Source organism: Zalophus californianus, chromosome 6 (assembly GCF_009762305.2).
Source record: "Zalophus californianus isolate mZalCal1 chromosome 6, mZalCal1.pri.v2, whole genome shotgun sequence".
NCBI classification, from domain to species: domain Eukaryota; kingdom Metazoa; phylum Chordata; class Mammalia; order Carnivora; family Otariidae; genus Zalophus; species Zalophus californianus.
Window position 1 is genome coordinate 91,483,006 of NC_045600.1, and position 18,909 is coordinate 91,501,914.

An 18,909-nucleotide genomic window follows, 5' to 3' on the forward strand; every position below is an offset into this window, starting at 1 on the left:
CCATTACTAATTAATAACCAGACTCTCTCACATTTATAAAGCGCTTTACTGATACTAACATTAAATCACTTCTGTAAGGCACTCCGCTGGTGGTAGCAATAAATAACAGCCCTACGCCTACACTCTCTCTTCTAAACTTCTCCACGTCCGCTAAGTGCGTCTTGTCATCAGCATTTTGACAGGGAAACTGTGCCTCGGAGGTATAAAGTACTTCGGTCACAAGACAGATCCCTGCTTCGTGCCAAGCGGCGGTCGAAACCCCGGCGAGCCGCAGTGCCGCCTTCCCGGCCCAGGTAGCGGCACACCCCCAAGGGGGCGGGCTCAGCCGTCCTCTCCAGCCCCGCACCCCCGCAGTCCACACACCGCTCCACCTACCCGAGAGCCAGCGTTGGTGCCCGCAGCCCAGGCGCCCCGCGGTCGCCTCAGCCTCGCCCCGCGCCACCGCGCAGCCCGCCTGCCGTACGTCCGGAGCCCTCCTCGCCGCCACGCTGCACGCCCGGAGCTCACCCACTGTCCTCGCGGGGACAGGGGGCGCCGCCACCGTCATGCTGCCTGCCATCTACACGGCCCTGGCGGGGCTGCTGCTCCTACCGCTGCTGGTGAACCTCTGCTGCCCCTACTTGTTCCAGGACATGCGTTACTTCCTGCGGCTGGCCCGAGTGGCCCGGCAGGTGCGCAGCTACGGGCAGAGGCGGCCGGTGCGCACCATCCTGCACTTCTTTCTGCAGAAAGCGCGCCAGACCCCGCACAAGCCCTTCCTGCTTTTCAGCGACGAGACGCTCACCTACTCGCAGGTGGACCGGCTCAGCAACCAAGTGGCACGGGCGCTGCGGGACCACCTCGGCCTGCGCCAGGGAGACTGCGTGGCGATCTTCATGGGCAACGAACCAGCCTACGTGTGGCTGTGGCTGGGCCTGGTCAAACTGGGCTGTGCCGTGGCGTGCCTCAACTACAACATCCGCGCGAAGTCCCTGTTGCACTGCTTCCAGTGCTGCGGCGCGAAGGTGCTACTGGCCTCGCCAGGTGAGCCCCAGGAAGCGCCCGCCCTGGCAGCGGGCTCCTCGGCACCGTGACAGACTCGCCCCTGCATGCTGTAGAGGGTTGGAAAGGGAAGTCCAGATCCGAACTGGAAGGGTAGAGGAACGCTAATGATCGTTAGAACGACCTGTTGTGGAAGCCGAGCCAGGCACTGCGTTAAGCACTAAGTGTTGCCTTTAATCCTAACAACAGGTGGGGTTTACTATCCAGCTTTGTAGATGAGACCACTGAGACCTGAGAGGTGACGCCTTATGCTCCAGGTCACAGAGCGGGGAGGAGAGGGGTTAACCAGAGCTATCTACCTCCAGAGTCCAAGCTCTGAACCTATATTGACAATATTTGCGTTAAGATGCAGAGAGCCTTGAGCGTGAACTCTAGAGGATCCAGAATGTTCTCATCTCTGCTGTTTGATTGGCTATGTGAGCATGAGAAAGTCACTCTCCCTCCCTGTCCCTTGGTTTCCTCCTCTAATAGAGGGTCTTCTTGGCTGCTTCCAACTCTCAAATGCTGTTAGCCTTTCTAGATTCTCACTGCAGAGAGGTTACTCCACCTGCTCCCCAAGGAGAAGATTTTAGGGATCTGCTGCCGTGCCCTTGTCAGCCCCCATTACATCTGTAGCCCAAGTGACCTTTGGTTCTGGAGTTACCTCTTGCCACGCTTCAACAAACCTGAAATGGTAACTTCATGCTCCAGGGGTGACCGGGCCAAGAAAAAATCAAGAACCTGTTTCCCACAGGACTGGTGGTTTTCCTTCCTAGAGCAGGAATAAGGACTAGGAGTTGCTTCTCGCTCTGTCAGTAAAGGGAGGCCCAACCAGATGTGAGCTGAAAGATGGAGAAATAGGGGGCCAGGAGGCTTCACCTTTCTGAATGCCTTTCTGTGCCAACCCCTATGCTGAGTGCTTTTATTACCCTGAGAGATAGCATGTCATTACCCCCCATTAGACAGTTGAGAAAACTGAAGCTTAAAATTCTAGCCCAGGTCCATCAAACTTCAAAACCCACGAATTCCCCCATATCATGCTACCTTCTTCTACATGGATGTAGTGCTAGAGCTCGAATGGATTAAGCATCCTCTGCTCTTCCCCTACATTTCACAACTAAGGAAACTGAGGCAAGCTAAGCATCTTGCCTAGTGTCACAGAAAGATGTCTGTTCGCTTGCGGGAAACCAAGAAAGTTACCCACCTGTTTCATGTGGCATAAAATAATACAAAAAAATGAAGACTTTGTATAAATGTTTAAAAACAGGGGTTCAACTTAAAGACAGCCAAGTTATGTAAAGGGGATGGTCCGTTCAAGAAAATTCCCAACAATTTCTAGTTGCCTAAGAGACAACTTAACCTCTTAGTAACTGGAAGACTCTTAAACCTATTAGTTTACCTTTTGGTTCCGAAGAAAGTTATTATCACAGTGATCTTTTTACCCCTCTAGGGGGGTACTTAAATACTGTTTACCTGCATATGTACCTCAGGCTCCCTGTGCGGGAGGTCAGGAACTGCAGAGATTGGTTCTGTAATCAAGTCAGAAACACAGCCAGATATCTCCTTCCCCACTCAGGCAACAACAGTCCCCTGCCATTAAGCATTACGTTTAGGTCAGTGTATGTGGAGAGTATGTGAAATTTGGCCACTCACATCCAATTTGAACCAGACTTTCCTGTGCACCTAACAGCACTCTGGCAGTAAACTGACCTTTGAGAGAGGCCACACATTTGGAAAACATTCCATTTTTCCAAATCACTAAGAAACCATTGTATGCCATGCAGAATTACACTCTGACCTGCAAAGGAGATAACATGGAGTCCAAAGCTGGCTGCTTAGTAAAGGTGCCAATGTGTAAATGTGTTGAATGGACTGCTTCTGAAAAGAATTATTTTCTTTAAGATTTATTTATTTGAGAGAGGGAGGAAGTGGGAGGAGGGGCAGAGGGAGAGAATCTTCAAGCAGACTCTCCGCTGAACACAGAGCCCAACATAGGGCTTGATCTCACGACTCTGAGATCAGGACCTGAGTAAAAACCAAGAATCAGACGCCCAACCAACTGAGCCACCCAGGCACCCCTAGAATTCTTTAAAGTTGGAAGGAGTCTGAGAGAGATTCTAATCCTATAATCCTCCAACTTTAATGAGTGTGTTATCCTTCAAAAAAAAAGTTTAGAAAAGAAACTTTAATGTGCACAAGAATCACCTGGGAAGTTTATTTTAAAAAACAGATTCCTGACCCCATTCCCCAAAAGCACTGAATCAGTAGGACTGTGGCGGGACGCAGTAATGTGAATTTTTATAGCAAGTCCCATCCCACCCCCAGATGAATTTAAAGCAATTGGTCTGAGGACAAGGCTTTGAGAAACAGTCCAATTTCTGCTTGTTTTATATCGTTGAACAAACAAAGGCCCTGAAGGGTGCTATCAATTGCCCAGAGTCACATAGCTGGTTAGCAATAGAGAGCTGGGGACAAAACCCATATATTTTGTTTCACTTCCAAGGCACTTATTCTACTACACCACCTGAACATAGTACATAAAAGTGTGACATCTTAGGGACATCTTAGCCACCGGCTCAGTGGTTAAGCGTCTGCCTTCAGCTCAGGTCATGATCCCAGGGTCCTGGGATCAAGCCCCGCATCGGGCTCCCTGCTCTGCAGGAGGCCTGCTTCTCCCTCTCCCACTCCCCCTGCTTGTGTTCCCTCTCTCACTGTGTCTCTGTCTGTCAAGTAAATAAATCTTAAAAAAAAAAAGTGAGACGTCTTTAGAAATATTAGAGTGGCTACAATTCAACAGGGTTTGATTCTGTACTTTGAACTTCAGCCTTATGGCTTGTGGACTAGTGAGAGCTCTTGAATTCCAACTAGTTGTCAGATTCTGGAGTCTATGCAAAAGACCAGCGCAGTGGCAGTTATCATGAAGATTGATCCAGTTGCCATGAATCTTGGTGAATCTTCATAAAACTTAACAGGGCTCCACCCTGTCAGGAATTTCAGTACCCAATTATTGCTTCAGAATTTACTCTACAGAAGCACCCATCAATCAGAGAACATGATGTTCTCTCTATAGTACATTTCAGGGTCCTTCTCTGTAGAAGGGTATGATGTAAATAATTACATGAAAAAATTGCCTTCAACTATTTGATCCCATATCGATTTTGTCATTGATAGAAACCAGCTCTTTGGGCTGGTAGTTTTTCAAGTAATTTCCCAAACAGCGAATATGGGTAAGATAGGAAAACATGCAGGAGGACCCCCAAAATAGTAAATTTGCTTTGTTGCCATTTATGCTCGCATTCAGATCATCACTAAACTAGCTCTTCTACTGGAAGGCTATCCTAGGTCTCCTTCATCAGCTCACTGGCCAGGTCTACACTGTATGGGCCAGCATAACCATGCAAGGCTCCCATAGGTACTACTCTTTCACAGGCCTTAATAACAGTTAAAGATACTCTCTGTTGCAAGACTGAGATCCAGAGAAATTATAAAATATTCCAGATTACTTTTGACCTGGTTTTGCAAGGTTGCAAAAAATAAAATTGGACCTCCTTTGAACAATGGGATGAAGGAAAATGCTTTCAATAACTTTCAAAAGTATTGCCTCGTTGCAATGATGGAGCATTTCATTATAAAACTAGTGTCAGGACCAAGGAGAACTCTTGTCATACAAACTTGAGGTCAGGCTGAGAGAAGCAGATGGACCAACAACTTAATTTGACATCAAGAAATGTTTAGAGAGTCCTCACAAGGTACAAGCTAGTTGCCATGATAGGACAGGGAGAAAAGAAGATGAATTAGTTCAAGGATCTTACAGCCTGGTAAAAGAACTAAGCCACATACACAAATGACTGTGACATCCAGGAGGATGTAAAAGGTATGGTAAGTCTGCTGAGAGAGGTACAAAGTGCCGGCGGGGGGGGGCGGTGAGCAGGGGGTGAACGCTCCTGGGGGCATTAACCACTGAGCTTGGCAAGTGCAGCTGGGGAGAGGGCATTCCAGGCAAGAGGAGCCCAGGGGCGGTGTTCATCAGGTTCATAACACAGATGCTTCATTAGAGTTTTACTATGTGAGGGCAACAGCAGGCCGGACTTAAATAATGGCAATTTTTAAAAGCTATTTACTGAAGGTACTCTACTGTAGAGAAAATAATGACTCAGAGAACTCAAAGAATGGCCAACAGCAGTGGCCTCACTTCCATGGAGGGAGATGAATTTCCAATGCCAACTTTAGTCAAGGGTCAAGGCATAGAGATACTCTTATCTTCACTCCTCTCCTCTCTCTGGGCTGTGCAAGGAATAACTTAGATGAGTTGTCTCAGTGCACTTTGTCTCAAAGGCTAGAATTCTCTCCTATATCTTTGAAGAAGTGCTAGTAATACCTAACACATAGTAGTCACTCAACAAATGTTTGTCAGATTAATGAGTTCCATTATTCTGGTTGGTTGTGACAGGTTTTCTTCTCTGAAGCATGAGAACCATTGGGTCAGGCATGAGGGCATGAAAAATGATGTTAAAAAGTTAAATATATTTGACTATTTGAGAAAATCCATTTAGATCCAATCTCCCCCAAGCCCAGCCTCATCCTACCAGACTTGTTTACTTCCCAGTTTACCTCTGGCAGTAGGCTGTAGGAGAGAGGTGTTCTCCTGGGGTCTCATTGCCAGAGAGGAAGTGGTCACGAGCATAGGGTGGGCTGGGACCATAGTCGCGAGGGTCTCTACATAGGCTGGTGGAGGACAAAAGCCTAGGCATCAGATGAGTAATGTACTCAGGGTCTAGGATCCCAAGAAGCCCAAGGTCTGAACAGAGAGCTAGCTTAAAGAGGCTCTCTAAAATTCTTCTTCTTAGCCTGCTCATAACTAAAGGTTGCAAGGGGGATTGTACATCTCCATTCAAAATAAACTAGCAATTTACTAGTGTATTTGGGAACACTTCAGTTCTTTTTCTTTAGAAACAAGGAGGGAGAGAAGAGGTGAAAACAAACACCGCTTTAAATCAGGTGTTAATATTATTGAAACTTAAGAAGGATAGGGTTCAGATTACTCTGCACGTTGAGTGTAAGTGGCCAGTATTTGAAAAGGACCTTCCCACAGCCTCTGACCGAAAATAGGGAAGTAGATAGCTGGTAGATAGGTGACAGGTTGCTTATGGATATCAAATGGTAACAATTATGTAAGTCCTGATATGACCTGTTGGCCTCATGACAAAGAGCCCTTGATTCCAGAGCTATTTAGAAAGCAAGGGTTCCCATAAGTAAGAACTTTAAGAGAAGTGAAAAATAGTATTAAGAAGCTATATAAGTGCATAAAGGTAAGATGAGTATGTATTTCCCTTTTAAAGATTTACTTATTCCAGGTGGGACTTAACCTTGATTAAACATCTTTCTGACCTCAGGGTGATTTGTTCTGTGTGGGAAGGGGGAGGAGTGAATGCATGTCTCTATCTGCAGGGTGTCCTAACACATATTGTGTTGATGTACAGACCAGACAGTAGGTTATTAAATGCTATAATCCCAAACTGCCAATGTTAAAAATGCAAAATCACAGTCACAAATGGCATTTGAAAAACTGCTTTCAGACTGTCTCCAAAGACTGTTAAGAACCAGTTTGTGTTTGAGTTGCCTTTTTGAGTTAAGAAAAGATAAGCCTTCAATCCTGACTTGTCCACCTACCAAGCATTTCACAATCATCCTGAAATTTTTATCAAAACACATTTCCTTTCACTGCCTCCTTTTCAGATCCAGCTTTATTGATAAATATTTCTGGGGTGTTTTATTTAACTCAGTCAGATACCCATTCAATGAGACAATCCAGTAGCAGAACAAGCTGCTAGATTGAATGTCTTTCCTATCAGAAAGCTGCAGGGTTAGCCAGAAGCATCTTGCCACCTTGGTGATGGAGATTGGTTCAGCTCACCACCTGCACTGTCTCCCTGCTTTCTAGGAATGCACCCATGTGTTCATAAATTTCTCTTCTTCTCTTATTCAGGAAAGGAAAGGAGAGGAGAGGAGAGGAGAGGAGAGGAGAGGAGAGGAAAAAGGAAAGGAGGGAAAGGAAAGGAAAGGAAAGGAAAGGAAAGGAAAGGAAAGGAAAGGAAAGGAAAGGAAAGGAAAGAGAGAGAAACTTCATGTGCTACCTTGATTTCTTTTTTTTTTTTTTTTACAAGACAGATTTTTAAGGGAGGGGAAGTGTAATCACTCAATATTCCCTCACTCAAGTATGCGCTGCTTTCTCTGAGGTTCTATTTCAATCCTCAACTTAAACGTAGACTAATGAGGAACTAACAGATCTACTCTACACCATTCAGGCCACTTGCTGTGAATAGTTTTTCACACCCAAGCTTCATAAAGCTCAAGGTTATGCTTTTCAAAGAAGATGAACAAGAGATTGTCAATATTACCCTTCAAAGGTAATATTGATTAAAATTAAAGCTTTATTTAACAATATTGATTAAAATTAAAAGCTTTATTTAACAAGAACTGAGCAGGTCAAGGAGACAGCATCTTCTAAAAAGTAAGGCATGCTTTCAAAACTTGAACCTGAATGGCTAGTATAAGGATGCAGCAGGAATCCCATAAATCCAATATATTTCTGTTTATTTTGTATGTATCCTTCCATACATAGGCTCACTGAGCCTCTGTCTTCATTTGTAGAAACAGGATGACTGTTTCTGTATCACAGGGTTCTCGTGAAATTTATGTGATGTGATATATGTAAAGCTACTATACAAATGGAAACATTAAGGTTTTATTATCAGTAAGGATGCAAGGTGTAGTGGATGCTGTGATGGACTACCCAAATGCCCCCTTCAGGACTGAGATGCTCATTCCTCAGCTGCTGGGAGCTTTGGCAGTTGAAGCTCTTAGCCAAGACCCTCTCCAGGACTCACCCTTGCTTACAGAGAGCCACTGTGCCCAAGGTCAAGCGCTACCACCCTCAGGCTGCATCCAGTGACTGGTTCATGGGCAGGGGTGAAGGTTCAGCACACTTCCCTTAGTTTGGGACAATCCTGAAGGGCCATCCCAGGCCCAGAGTCCCCATAGGATCAGAGAATCAGTTGAGTGATGTCACTGTGTGGCCACATCACTGTTCAACCTTGCCCTCTATCTAGTCTGCTTCTCTTGCAACCTGACAGATGTCACTACCAAGTGCACTCCTGCATGTAAATCTCAGAACACAGAGCTCCCAGGAGCTCAACCTCTGCCGAATAGAGCTTACGTGTCCTGGTTGATTGCCACTTTTAAGTAAGCAGACTTTACAGTAAGAATTAACACACACACACTAGACAAAATTTGTGAAGGAGAAAACATGTAAGTCTTTGCAGGGGGAAGGAAAGCAACAGAGAGAAGTGTCGCCAAGGCTGAGTCTTGAAGGATAAGCTGGAGTTTCCCAGGTGACCAGGGTGGAGGACGGCACTCAAAGCAGATGAAACCATCTGGACAAAGGTCATGAGATGTGAGAGTATGGGTACATTCAGTTCACATAGATCAGTGTGGTTAGAGGAAAGGGGACAAGAGATGGTACTAGGAGATGACAGCAGAAAAGTCCCCAGGGGTTAAACTGTGAATGAGCTCAGGACCTCACATGCTGCATAAGGAGAGTAGACTCTCCCACAAGGGATTAGCAGCCATTGAGAGATTTTAAGCAGGGCAGTAACAAAAAACCATAGTACAGCTGCTAAGTTGGAAGCAGGGAGAGGTCAGAGGCAAGGAGATTGGTCTTGGAGGCTACTGGGAAGATCAAGGTAGGAAATAATGAGGACCTGAACCAAGGCAGTGGCAAGGAATGGGGTGTTACCATTCCAGTTTTTATTAACAGGAGTATTTTTTGGTTAATATTTTGAAGTGCTCAAGGACTAGAGAGCAATCTGATCTGGTGAAGGTGGAAAACAACTGAAGCAAATAGAATCTTAAAGGATGATAGCCAAAAGAAACTCAAGGAGAAAACTCTTCACGGGTCGAGGCGCCTGGGTGGCTCAGATGATTAAGTGTCTGCCTTCAGCTCAGGTCATGGTCTCAGGGTCCTGGGACCGAGCCCTGCATCGGGCTCCCTGCTCGGCAGGGAGCCTGCTTCTCCCTCTCCTCCTACTGATCCCCCTGCTTGTGCTCTCTCGCTCTCCCTGTCAAATAAATAAATAAAATCTTAAAAAAATAAAGAAAACTCTTCGCGAATGGAAATATGATTATAGTGTGTTACTCTGCTCTGCAGTGAATAATATTTACATAGTCTTAATCTTGTTGATCCTGATTATTGGTGCTCACTTCTAGAGCCAACCCATAAACAAAGCTGGGAAGATGGAATTATAGTCTCAGAAAAGATGTAAATACTATGAACCTAGACAACATAAAGTGGGGATAGTGACTGTTGGGAGTAGATAGGGGAAGAACAAGGGTGGGGATCAAAATTGATAGGTCGAGAGGTAGCAGGAAAAGCACATTATTTGGTGATAGAGAGGCGATTGTCAGAAGAAACAGATTTTAAAAACTTGAAAGTGATCGCCTCTAGGCGACAGGTTTAGCTGTGAAGAGGAAAGGGGAATGAAACTGTTGATTTTCATTATAAATTCTTTTGTATTATTTGATTTCTTTTTCTCAGGTGCATGAGTCCTCTGGTTAAAATGTCTTAAAAGTTTTTTTAATGCATCTGTCCAGATGATATTTCTTGTTTTGGTGGAGACATCATACACAAACATCTGAAAAACAAAGCCTATAAGATGAATTAGGGATAGCCTCCCCAAGCTAATTCCCTGGGGTATTGGGTCACCTTCCTATTAAGAATAAGTATATTCAGTTCAGTTATCACAAGTTCAAGACAAGTAAGCTTAAAGGCCATCTCATCTTGTGATTGAAGGGCACAGAAATCAAGCAGCAAACATGAAATGTGGTTTGCATATTAAATCAGTGTCTTTTAAATTTTTTTGACATTGGAGATGCCTGGGTGGCTCAGTGGGTTAGGCACCTGCCTTCGGCTCAGGTCATGATCCCAGGGTCCTGGGATCGAGTCCTGCATCGGGTTCTGTGCTCAGCAGGGGGCCTGCTTCTGCAGCTCCCCCTGCTTATGCTCTCTTTCTCTCCTTCTCTCTCTCTCTCTCTGGCAAATAAATAAATTTTTTAAAAAAATAAATTTTTGATGTTGGCCTACAGTACAAAAATATATTTGTGACTCAGTACCCACACACCCACATAACTGACACAAAACTTAAAAAAAAATACTTACCTCTTACTATGTGTGATATACTCTGAAAACTTATATTTCATTCTACTTTAATTTTTTAAATGTTGGTCACTTCAAATGAATTTAACAATCCACTACTGTATTGTGACCCACAGTTTGGAAAACATGCTAATCAGTCCTGTTTTTTCTCAGAGCAGAAAATGTGCTTATGAAATTTGGAGCTTCCTTCTCAGATAAGCTGAACTTTCCTAGGGGAACTATTTGTTCCTGTTGTGTTAAAATATATATATGTACGTGTATATATAAAGTTGCCTTCTATCATCATTGTTAGTTAGCATGCCTGCCTTGCTTTCATCTCTTGACTCCTACCTTAAAATTTTCTTTTTTTATTTTTCATCACTGGGACACATGTATTAGGAATAACCAAGTTCATTTCTGGAGTATTTTGAGATGTATACCAGACTTGCATATAAGTAATGCACTTATATATCTTGGTTTTTATCCACGTGTCCATTTGTTTGTACAGATTTCAACCAACCTTCTGTTGCTAGGAAACCATTAACACCCAGCCTTCCCTCAAGTCTTGGAATCTTGCGATATTTTCAAATCTAGAAAATTCCATGTTTAAAATTGTGTAACTGTAAGCATATCTACACATTTCAGCAAAATTTATGCTGAAAACAAAATTAGTATAAAGTCTACTGCAGAACTTTACTGGACTAATTTAATTCATTTGGACTTTTTTTCCTTATTAAGAACTACAAGATGCAATTGAAGAGGTGCTGCCAAGCCTGAAAAAAGATAATGTGTCCATCTATTATGTGAGCAGAACTTCTAACACGGAGGGGGTCGACTCTTTACTAGACAAAGTAGATGAAGTCTCAGCGGAAACTATTCCAGAGTCATGGAGGTCTGAAGTCACTTTTTCCACTCCTGCCTTATACATTTATACTTCTGGAACTACAGGTAAAAATAAAGAAAGGATTCTCAAAGAAATGGACTTATCCTGAAGGAGTTAAATGTTGGGTTAGGTTTTCAAATGTTCTTTTCCTTTGGCAAAACTTATCAAATAACTAATACTTTAGAGGACTTAGCTCTTTGCCTGTGGGAACTGGTCTTATTTCATAGCACATGATCCCATTTGGGTTTCTCCAAGCTACGCATATTTCCCCCTAGTTGGGATGTAGAACAGAGAAAGAGGTTAACCAAGAAATACAAAAATAGTTATGATAATGGATGAAATTTGGCACTGAATAGATTTTTGGAATTTTTTAAATGATTGTTGGATTTTGATTATCTTATATCCCAAGTCCATACATAATGTATAACCAATTAAAAATGGGACACCAAAGAAGATGATAGGACAATAATGGAGTTATATTTACATTAATGTTTTGACTGCTATCTTCCCAAGCAACGCTGACTTGGAGCTGTTTGGTGCTGTGGGTGTAGGATGGCTCTAGCCCAGGGCCTGAAATACTGTATTTCATCAAATCTAGGATACCTTCAACTGTAAGCTGCAGCATAATTTTATGAGTCACTAATAAAAAAACACTGCCAATTAACAGTGTTATTGGAACAGCTATATGGGACAGGCAGTATTAAAGATAAAATTACTAGGCACACTCCTGTAAGCTTTATGGTCTTGTGTTCATACAATTCTCCCACCATCCTTAAGATGGGTACCATTCTTATTCCCATTTTACAGATCTAGAAACTGATGCTTAGAGAGGTTAAGAACTTCTCAAGGTAACTTGTCAGGATTCACCTTGGTAGGCTGACTCCACAGCTCATACATCTGACCTCTCTGCCACAATATTGCCCAATTCTTCCACTTAACAGATATGTGGTGCCTGCCTACTCTAGGCCAGGGAAAACATTATCAAAATGTAATAATATGAGGCCTTAGGGATATATTTAAAAGGAGGACAAGAAGCCAGCACCAGCATGCTGCTCATTATTATTAATATTGGAAAATTGAACATGTGAATCTTTTCTCTTTTGATTAAAATTTTAATTTAATTTAACAGGTAATGCATGCATGCATTCCCTTGTAAAACAATCAAACATATAGATAAGGCTAAAGGTTCCTTTGAGCCTTTTATCTCAACACCAGCCTATAGACACTCCTTCCTTTACCTCAACAGATCCTCAGCACCCATCTGCTCTCCCAGTTCCTGGACCTGAGTTTAACCTCAATGTTGACTTCCTTTCATACAATTACTTTCATTGAGTATTTTCTTTAAGTAAATGAGGATGGGAGAGGGGGAATGACATGTTAAAACCAATGCCCAGAGCATAATGTGTATCCTCTTTCTATCTGTCAGAAGTTATATATTGTCATGCCAACAAATGGTGGAATGACATAGTTAACCAAATGCTTCCCCTACATATAGACACTACCTTAATATATGGGACCTTTATCCTCATTTCCTAATAGAATGGTAAAATTAAGTTGTAAACTTTGGGAAATAATTGAGAAAAAATCAGCCCTTGGTTAGTTACAGGGAGTCCTAGTCTTAATGCTACATAAGTATAGAACTTCACAATGAAGGGGCGCCTGGGTGGCTCGGATGGTTAAGCGTCTGTCTTCGGCTCAGGTCAGGTCCAGGGATTGAGCCCCATGTCTGGCTCCCAGCTCAATGGGGAATCTGCTTTCTCCTTCTCCCTCTGCCTCTCCCCCTGCTTGTGTTCTCTCTGTCTCTCTCTCTCTCTCTCTCTCAAATGAATAAATAAAATCTTAAAAAAAAAAAAAAGAACTTCACAATGTAGGTTTTGACAGTCAAATATAAAACCCACTTTAGGGAGAAAAAGAGATTGAACACTCCTTAATTTAATCCCACAGTTCAGAATTCATATTTAATTGGAAGATAATTGGGTTGATGTTTATTTTACTTTTCTCCTTATCTCTGAATAAAATATTTGCCAAGTTACTCTGGTAAAAGTTAATTAAAAGAACTTGGGGCGCCTGGGTGGCTCAGTCAGTTAAGCGTCTGACTCTTGGTTTCAGCTCAGGTGGTGGTCTCAGGACCCGGCATGAGATCGAGCCCCGCCCTGGACTCCACACCCGGCGAGGAGCCTGCTCGAGATTCTTCCTCTCCCTCTGTCCCTCCTGCTCGTGCTTGGTCTCGCTCTCTCTCTCTCTCTTTCTCAAATAAATAAATAAACCTTTAAAAAAAAGAACTTATTTAAGCAATTGGAAAGCAAAATGTTTTCCCTGTTCCTCAATCCTTAGCACAAAATTAGATCATAGTTACCAAATATTCTTATTTCTTCATTAATACAAAATCTTAAATTAGGAAATTTCTGAAAGTAACTCAAAGCAGCAAAATATATGTATTTCTTTTCTAAAAATATATTTTACAGCTTTTACTATCCGGACAATTCTCTCCTGTGGTGAATACAATTGATTATTGGTGTTTTCTTCTATTTCTTAATATTAGTGTCGAATGGGGTTTTAATACTAACACAATGCCACTGGCCCACTGTCAAAGAAAATGAATTTTGAATTGTGTTTATAGTTATGGTAGTTTGCTGACCACACTGCTTTGCCTTATAATGAGTTTCTGTTACTGAGGCCATACCTAGCTAAGGTATCATCAAGTATGGAAGGATCTGAGTCTACAGAGAACTGCCTTCCTCCTTATAAAGTCCATTTACCCACTCAGGTCTTAACTTCTGGCCCTGGCCCCTTAGTAATGGCTTCGTGCCCTCCCCATGACTCCCTGACCTTCCATGGGAAACAATACAAGTATATCCTTTAATAGAGTCTTAGAAAAATGCCATATAAATTATACTTAAGAAATTGCAATATACTAAAACTACACTGAGATACCATTTTTCACCTTCCAGATTGGCAAAAATTCCAACATTTGAGAGCATACCTAGGCAAGGCTATGAGGAACAGGTTCACTCAGATATTGCTGGTGGGAGAGCGGACAGGGACAGCCCTTATAACTGGCAATGTGGCAGTACCTATCAAAATTACAAAGACATGTATCTTTTGACCCTACAGTCTCACTTCAGCAAATTTATCCTACAAATACAGCATCATCTATAGTGTAAACTACCATGTGGACCAGGTTGAAATAGCAAAATAGTTAAAGAAATTATAACACACAAATTCAAAGGACTTGATGCGACTGAGAGAGAGAAAGAAAGAGAGAGAATAAATGAATGAATAAATAAGGGAAATTTCTTTGTTAAATATGGACAGTTCTCCACCATACACTCTTAAGCAGAGAGGGAAAAGTGTAGAAAGGTCCCATTTTTTTTTTAATGGAGGAAAGGGCAAGAACAAATAAGCAACTCTTTATATTTGTTTGTATTTATATGAAGAAACTCTAAAAGAGGAGTTAAGAAATTCATAAAAGTGGTTATGAAGGAAAGCTATAGGAATGGAAAAATCTATTTAATCTCTCTGAATCTCAGCTTTCTCCTCTGTGGATTAAAGAATATAATTTTACTGATCCTGTTAATTATGAGAATTAAATGAAATTTTGAAAATACCTTGCAAGGTGGTAGGCACAGAGCAAAAATTCGATAGACATGCATGCCTTTCTCTTCAAATTACTACTGTAGTAACCATCTAATTCAGTGGTCAGCAAGCTAGGTCCATGGGCCAAATACAGCACCCCCCCCCACCTGTTTTGGTAAATAAAGCTTTATCAGAACATAGCCACATTCATTCCTTTATATGGCTGGCTGCTATCAGCTACAATAGCAGAGTTGAGTATTTGTAACAGAAACTGTATGACCCTGCAAAGCCTAAAACATTGACTCTCGGGTCTTTTACAGAAAAAAATTGCTGACTCTTGGTGTAACTGAATATGGCCCTCCCCTATGCAATTCTCGAACCACTGGATGATGGATCTTCCTAAGCCAGATCGCTCTCCCAGACCATGTGTCTGCAAATAACCAATCTTGGCTCACTCATGCCTTCTCTTGTATCTTTGCAAAGGTCTCCCGAAAGCCGCGATGATCAATCACCAACGCCTGTGGTATGCAGCTAGCTTTTCCACTGCAGTTGGGGTTAAGGAAGACGATGTCATCTATACCACCCTACCCTTGTACCATAGTGCTGCACTGATGATTGGCATCCACGGATGTATCCTGACTGGTAAGCTTTTTCCTCTCAACAAGGCACTGGAGTCCAGTACACAGTCACATGTGCTCCACGGGGAAAGTAATACAAAAGTTGGCTACTTTCCTATCTGCCAGGAACAGCATTTAATTCTATGTTAGTAACAAGGCTTTTTGGCTCACACATCACTGGCGAGTATCTAGAATAATTTATATTTTCTCATGCCTGCTTATCTGATAATATAATGCTAGAGTTGTTCAGGATGTCAAGGAGGAGACCGCTTTAAAATATTCTGGATGTTCATCCAGGTTAAGACACTTAATTCTAATTAGGTCCCATAATTAATTCCTCTCTGTCATTTCCATCCTCAGAAATCTGCATGTGGATCTCCATCAGCATCTGATTTAAACTTCCCCCTTAGTTGTCCCCATCCTACTTTGTTCTCCCCTGCTCCCACAGCTCCCCAGCTCTGGTCAGAGTACCTGGCTTTCCATCCCTTCTCTTTCATTCCAAAATTTTACCATTCAAATTAGAGTTGCCATCTTTTCTCCTTTCAGTAGGCTTTATGCCCCTTGTATACATCAAGGCTCAGTCTAATATTTTCCTCTCCCAGAAAGCCATCTCTAACTCTCTAAGCTAAAAAAAAAACAAAAAACAAACAAACAAAAATCTTACTTTTTTCTTCCATGTGGCATTTCATTTTAAAATATACAATATATATCAAATATAATACAATATATTAACATATATACACATATGAATATACACATATATAATAACACGTATTTTATATATATATATGATAACATATATACACATACATATATATATATATATGCATGTGTGATGGCCCAAGCCTCTGTGTCTTTCCCTCATCAACTTATTGATCAGCTATAAAATACTTACCCCAGCATCAGTACCTGCCTCCACATCGGCCGGGAATGCCTGACAGGGCCTGATCATATAGCGGGGCTCTTCAAGGCCAGAGGGACTCTGAGGCTCCCAAAGGGAAAACTTCATTGCTCACACATTTGCTTAGGCACCATAGATATATTCTAGAGAAAAAAAAATACTATTTAGAAAATGTTTCCTCTTCTAAAACATCAGACTTTTGTATAATTAGTACAGCTAAACTAATAGCATGAAAAAATACTTGTGAGTTTTTTTATTTCACTTTACTACATTTCATGCCTAGAATTAGGTTGGGTCTGATATATATTATTTTTACCCATTCTATTCACTTCCTATCACTATTGTAACAGATTTTTATTCTGTTTTGAAGGTCAGAAGTCTTAAAATCAAGGTGTCAGCAGGGCTGCATCCCTTCTGGAAGCTCTAGGAAAGAGTCCATTTCCTTGCTTTTTCCAGCCTCTAGAGGCTGCCTGCCTTGTGGCTTGTGGCCACTTCTTCCATCTTCAAAACACATCATTCCACCTTTGGTTTCCATCATCCCATGTCCTTCTGCCCTTGATCTGCTTGCCTCCCTGTTATAAGGACGTTTATGATTTCACTGGGCCCACCCAGGTAATCCAGGATGATCTCCCCATCTCAAAATCCTGAACTTAATTACATCTACACAGTTCTTTTTGCCATGGTAAGGTACCATATTCACAGGTCCTATGGATTAGAACAGGGACATCTTTGGGAACCATTCCTCACTCGTCCAAGAACAATTTTCCCGCTTGCTCAAGACCCTGGTTCTCCTTTGCCTGCAAAGTTAAGTCTCACTCTTCCACCTGGCATTTCCAAGTCTCCATGACAGCACCCTTAGCTGCTTCTCCAGGTCCCTCTCCCATGCGTCACCCGCTCTTCACTCCAGTCACAGGCCCACTGGGTCTTGGCTATCTTCCCACGCCTTCTGAACTGCCCTGTCTTTATGTTTCACATGGTTTCCTCTGCCTGGAATTCTCTCATCTTTCTTCATATTCATTGCTCAAGACATAATTCAAATCCTACCTCTTCTAAAATATGCCTTTCTCAGCCCTTACCCCAAGCCGAATTAACACACACACACACACACACACACACACACACACACACACACACACACACACACACACCCCCTCTCATTCACATTCCCTTAGGGATTCATTTGAACTTCCTATTTATTCCACACTGAATTTTATTAGAAAGATGTCAGCATGTGTCTCTCCCCCACTAGATTGTGAAGGCCTCTGTAGGATAAAACCATGTCTTATTGATTTTTGTTTTGAAGATAAACAATATTCAAACTTGTTTGTGAATATCATTCATATTTAAATGTTTACCTTTCAAAAATGACAAATATAACCAAGGAGTTTTTTGATAGCCTTTCTTTCTTAACACTTTATATACACTTCTCTGTAGGTGCTACTCTTGTTTTGCGGAACAAGTTTTCAGCCAGCCAGTTTTGGGATGACTGCAGAAAATATAATGTCACTGTCATTCAGTATATCGGCGAACTTCTTCGGTATTTATGCAACTCACCCCAGGTAACACTCCCTGTGTTTCATTCTTTTTGAGATGGGTAAGATTGGAATTCACGTTACTTTGGGTGATGCTAGGCTTCAGCTGGTACTTACATGTCTATCAGTTTTCAGGTTAGACTACAACTGTGTGTCATGATAAAGTGCTTGGCACCACACCTATCATATAGAGGGGATCTACTAGGTGTCAGTTGCTATTAATATTATTATTCCCTACCTTTTTACCTGTTTTCACATCTCACCCTCTACCTAGGAGATCTTCTCTTTCCTTCTCTGTCTAAAGCCTACTCACTGTCAAAGCCCAGTTCAAATGATACCTCATACGTTAAACCTGTTTGGGTCATGCCAACATTATTTGATTTCTTTCCCTTACATCATTTGATTTCTACCCACTGTGGCCTTGTCACATTGCAGGTATTTGTCTTCATACCTCCCATCCTCCCTAGGCTATAAAGTCTTTGATGGCAGGGACCACATCTTGTATCCTTACTTTGTCTTATACCACAGGCATACAGGAAACGTTCACTTAATTTTGCTTGAATAAATCCCTGGGTGGCTTTGAAACCATCTGACTAAGTCTGTCAACAAGCTTGGAGTAGATGCCCCAAGGTTACTCCAGAGGCCTTGGATCTACCCTGTTTGCAGATATCCAGATATCTTGATGGGGTTCTTCGAAAGAACTTCTCCTGCCCTCAGGTCTTATCAGAGGCCTGGCATCCTGCCTGGGGACCAAATCAAGGTTTCTCAACAGCGGCACTGCTGACCTTTTGGGCACGTCCATTCTTTGCTGTGTGATTCTGTGCGCTGTAGGATATTTAGTATCATCTTTGGCCTTTGTGCAGTACATACCAGTAGTACCCCCTCCCCCCTCCCCAGCTTACGATAATCAAAATGTCTTCAGACATTGCCAGATGTCCCCTGGCAGGCAAAATCACCCTAGTTGAGAACCACTAGACTAGATAACGCAGTAAACTCACCAGATTCTGCTTCCTTTAGTCCTTTCAATCATCATAAAACAAACTCAGAGGATCACTAAGTTGATCAATTGCTATTTATAAGCACATGTTATCTTCAACTTACATAACATCTGCTGTGACATAGGAAGAAGTATAGGATGCGCTTGCCCCAGCTCTTCCCCTCCTCACTTCATTCAGTCTCTGCCCACATGT

General features: G+C 42.4%; 1 protein-coding gene across 4 annotated transcripts in view; it reads left to right on the top strand.

Moving 5' to 3' along the window:
• Positions 1 to 344: 344 nt before the first annotated feature.
• The window catches only part of SLC27A2 (solute carrier family 27 member 2), a 60,479-nt gene continuing 41,914 nt past the window's right edge, over positions 345 to 18,909 (top strand). For 3 of the 4 annotated variants that reach the window (XR_003515837.2, XR_003515836.2, XM_027571423.2), the window contains exons 1-4: positions 345 to 1,023; positions 10,949 to 11,158; positions 15,153 to 15,311; positions 17,622 to 17,746. Coding sequence is in view for 2 of the 4 variants with exons in the window: in XM_027571423.2 (XP_027427224.1) it covers positions 546 to 1,023; positions 10,949 to 11,158; positions 15,153 to 15,311; positions 17,622 to 17,746 (972 nt within the window). In the remaining 2 variants the exon portion in view is untranslated. The remainder of the gene's footprint in view (positions 1,024 to 10,948; positions 11,159 to 15,152; positions 15,312 to 17,621; positions 17,747 to 18,909) is intronic. The other variant, XM_027571421.2, reaches the window with a different exon arrangement.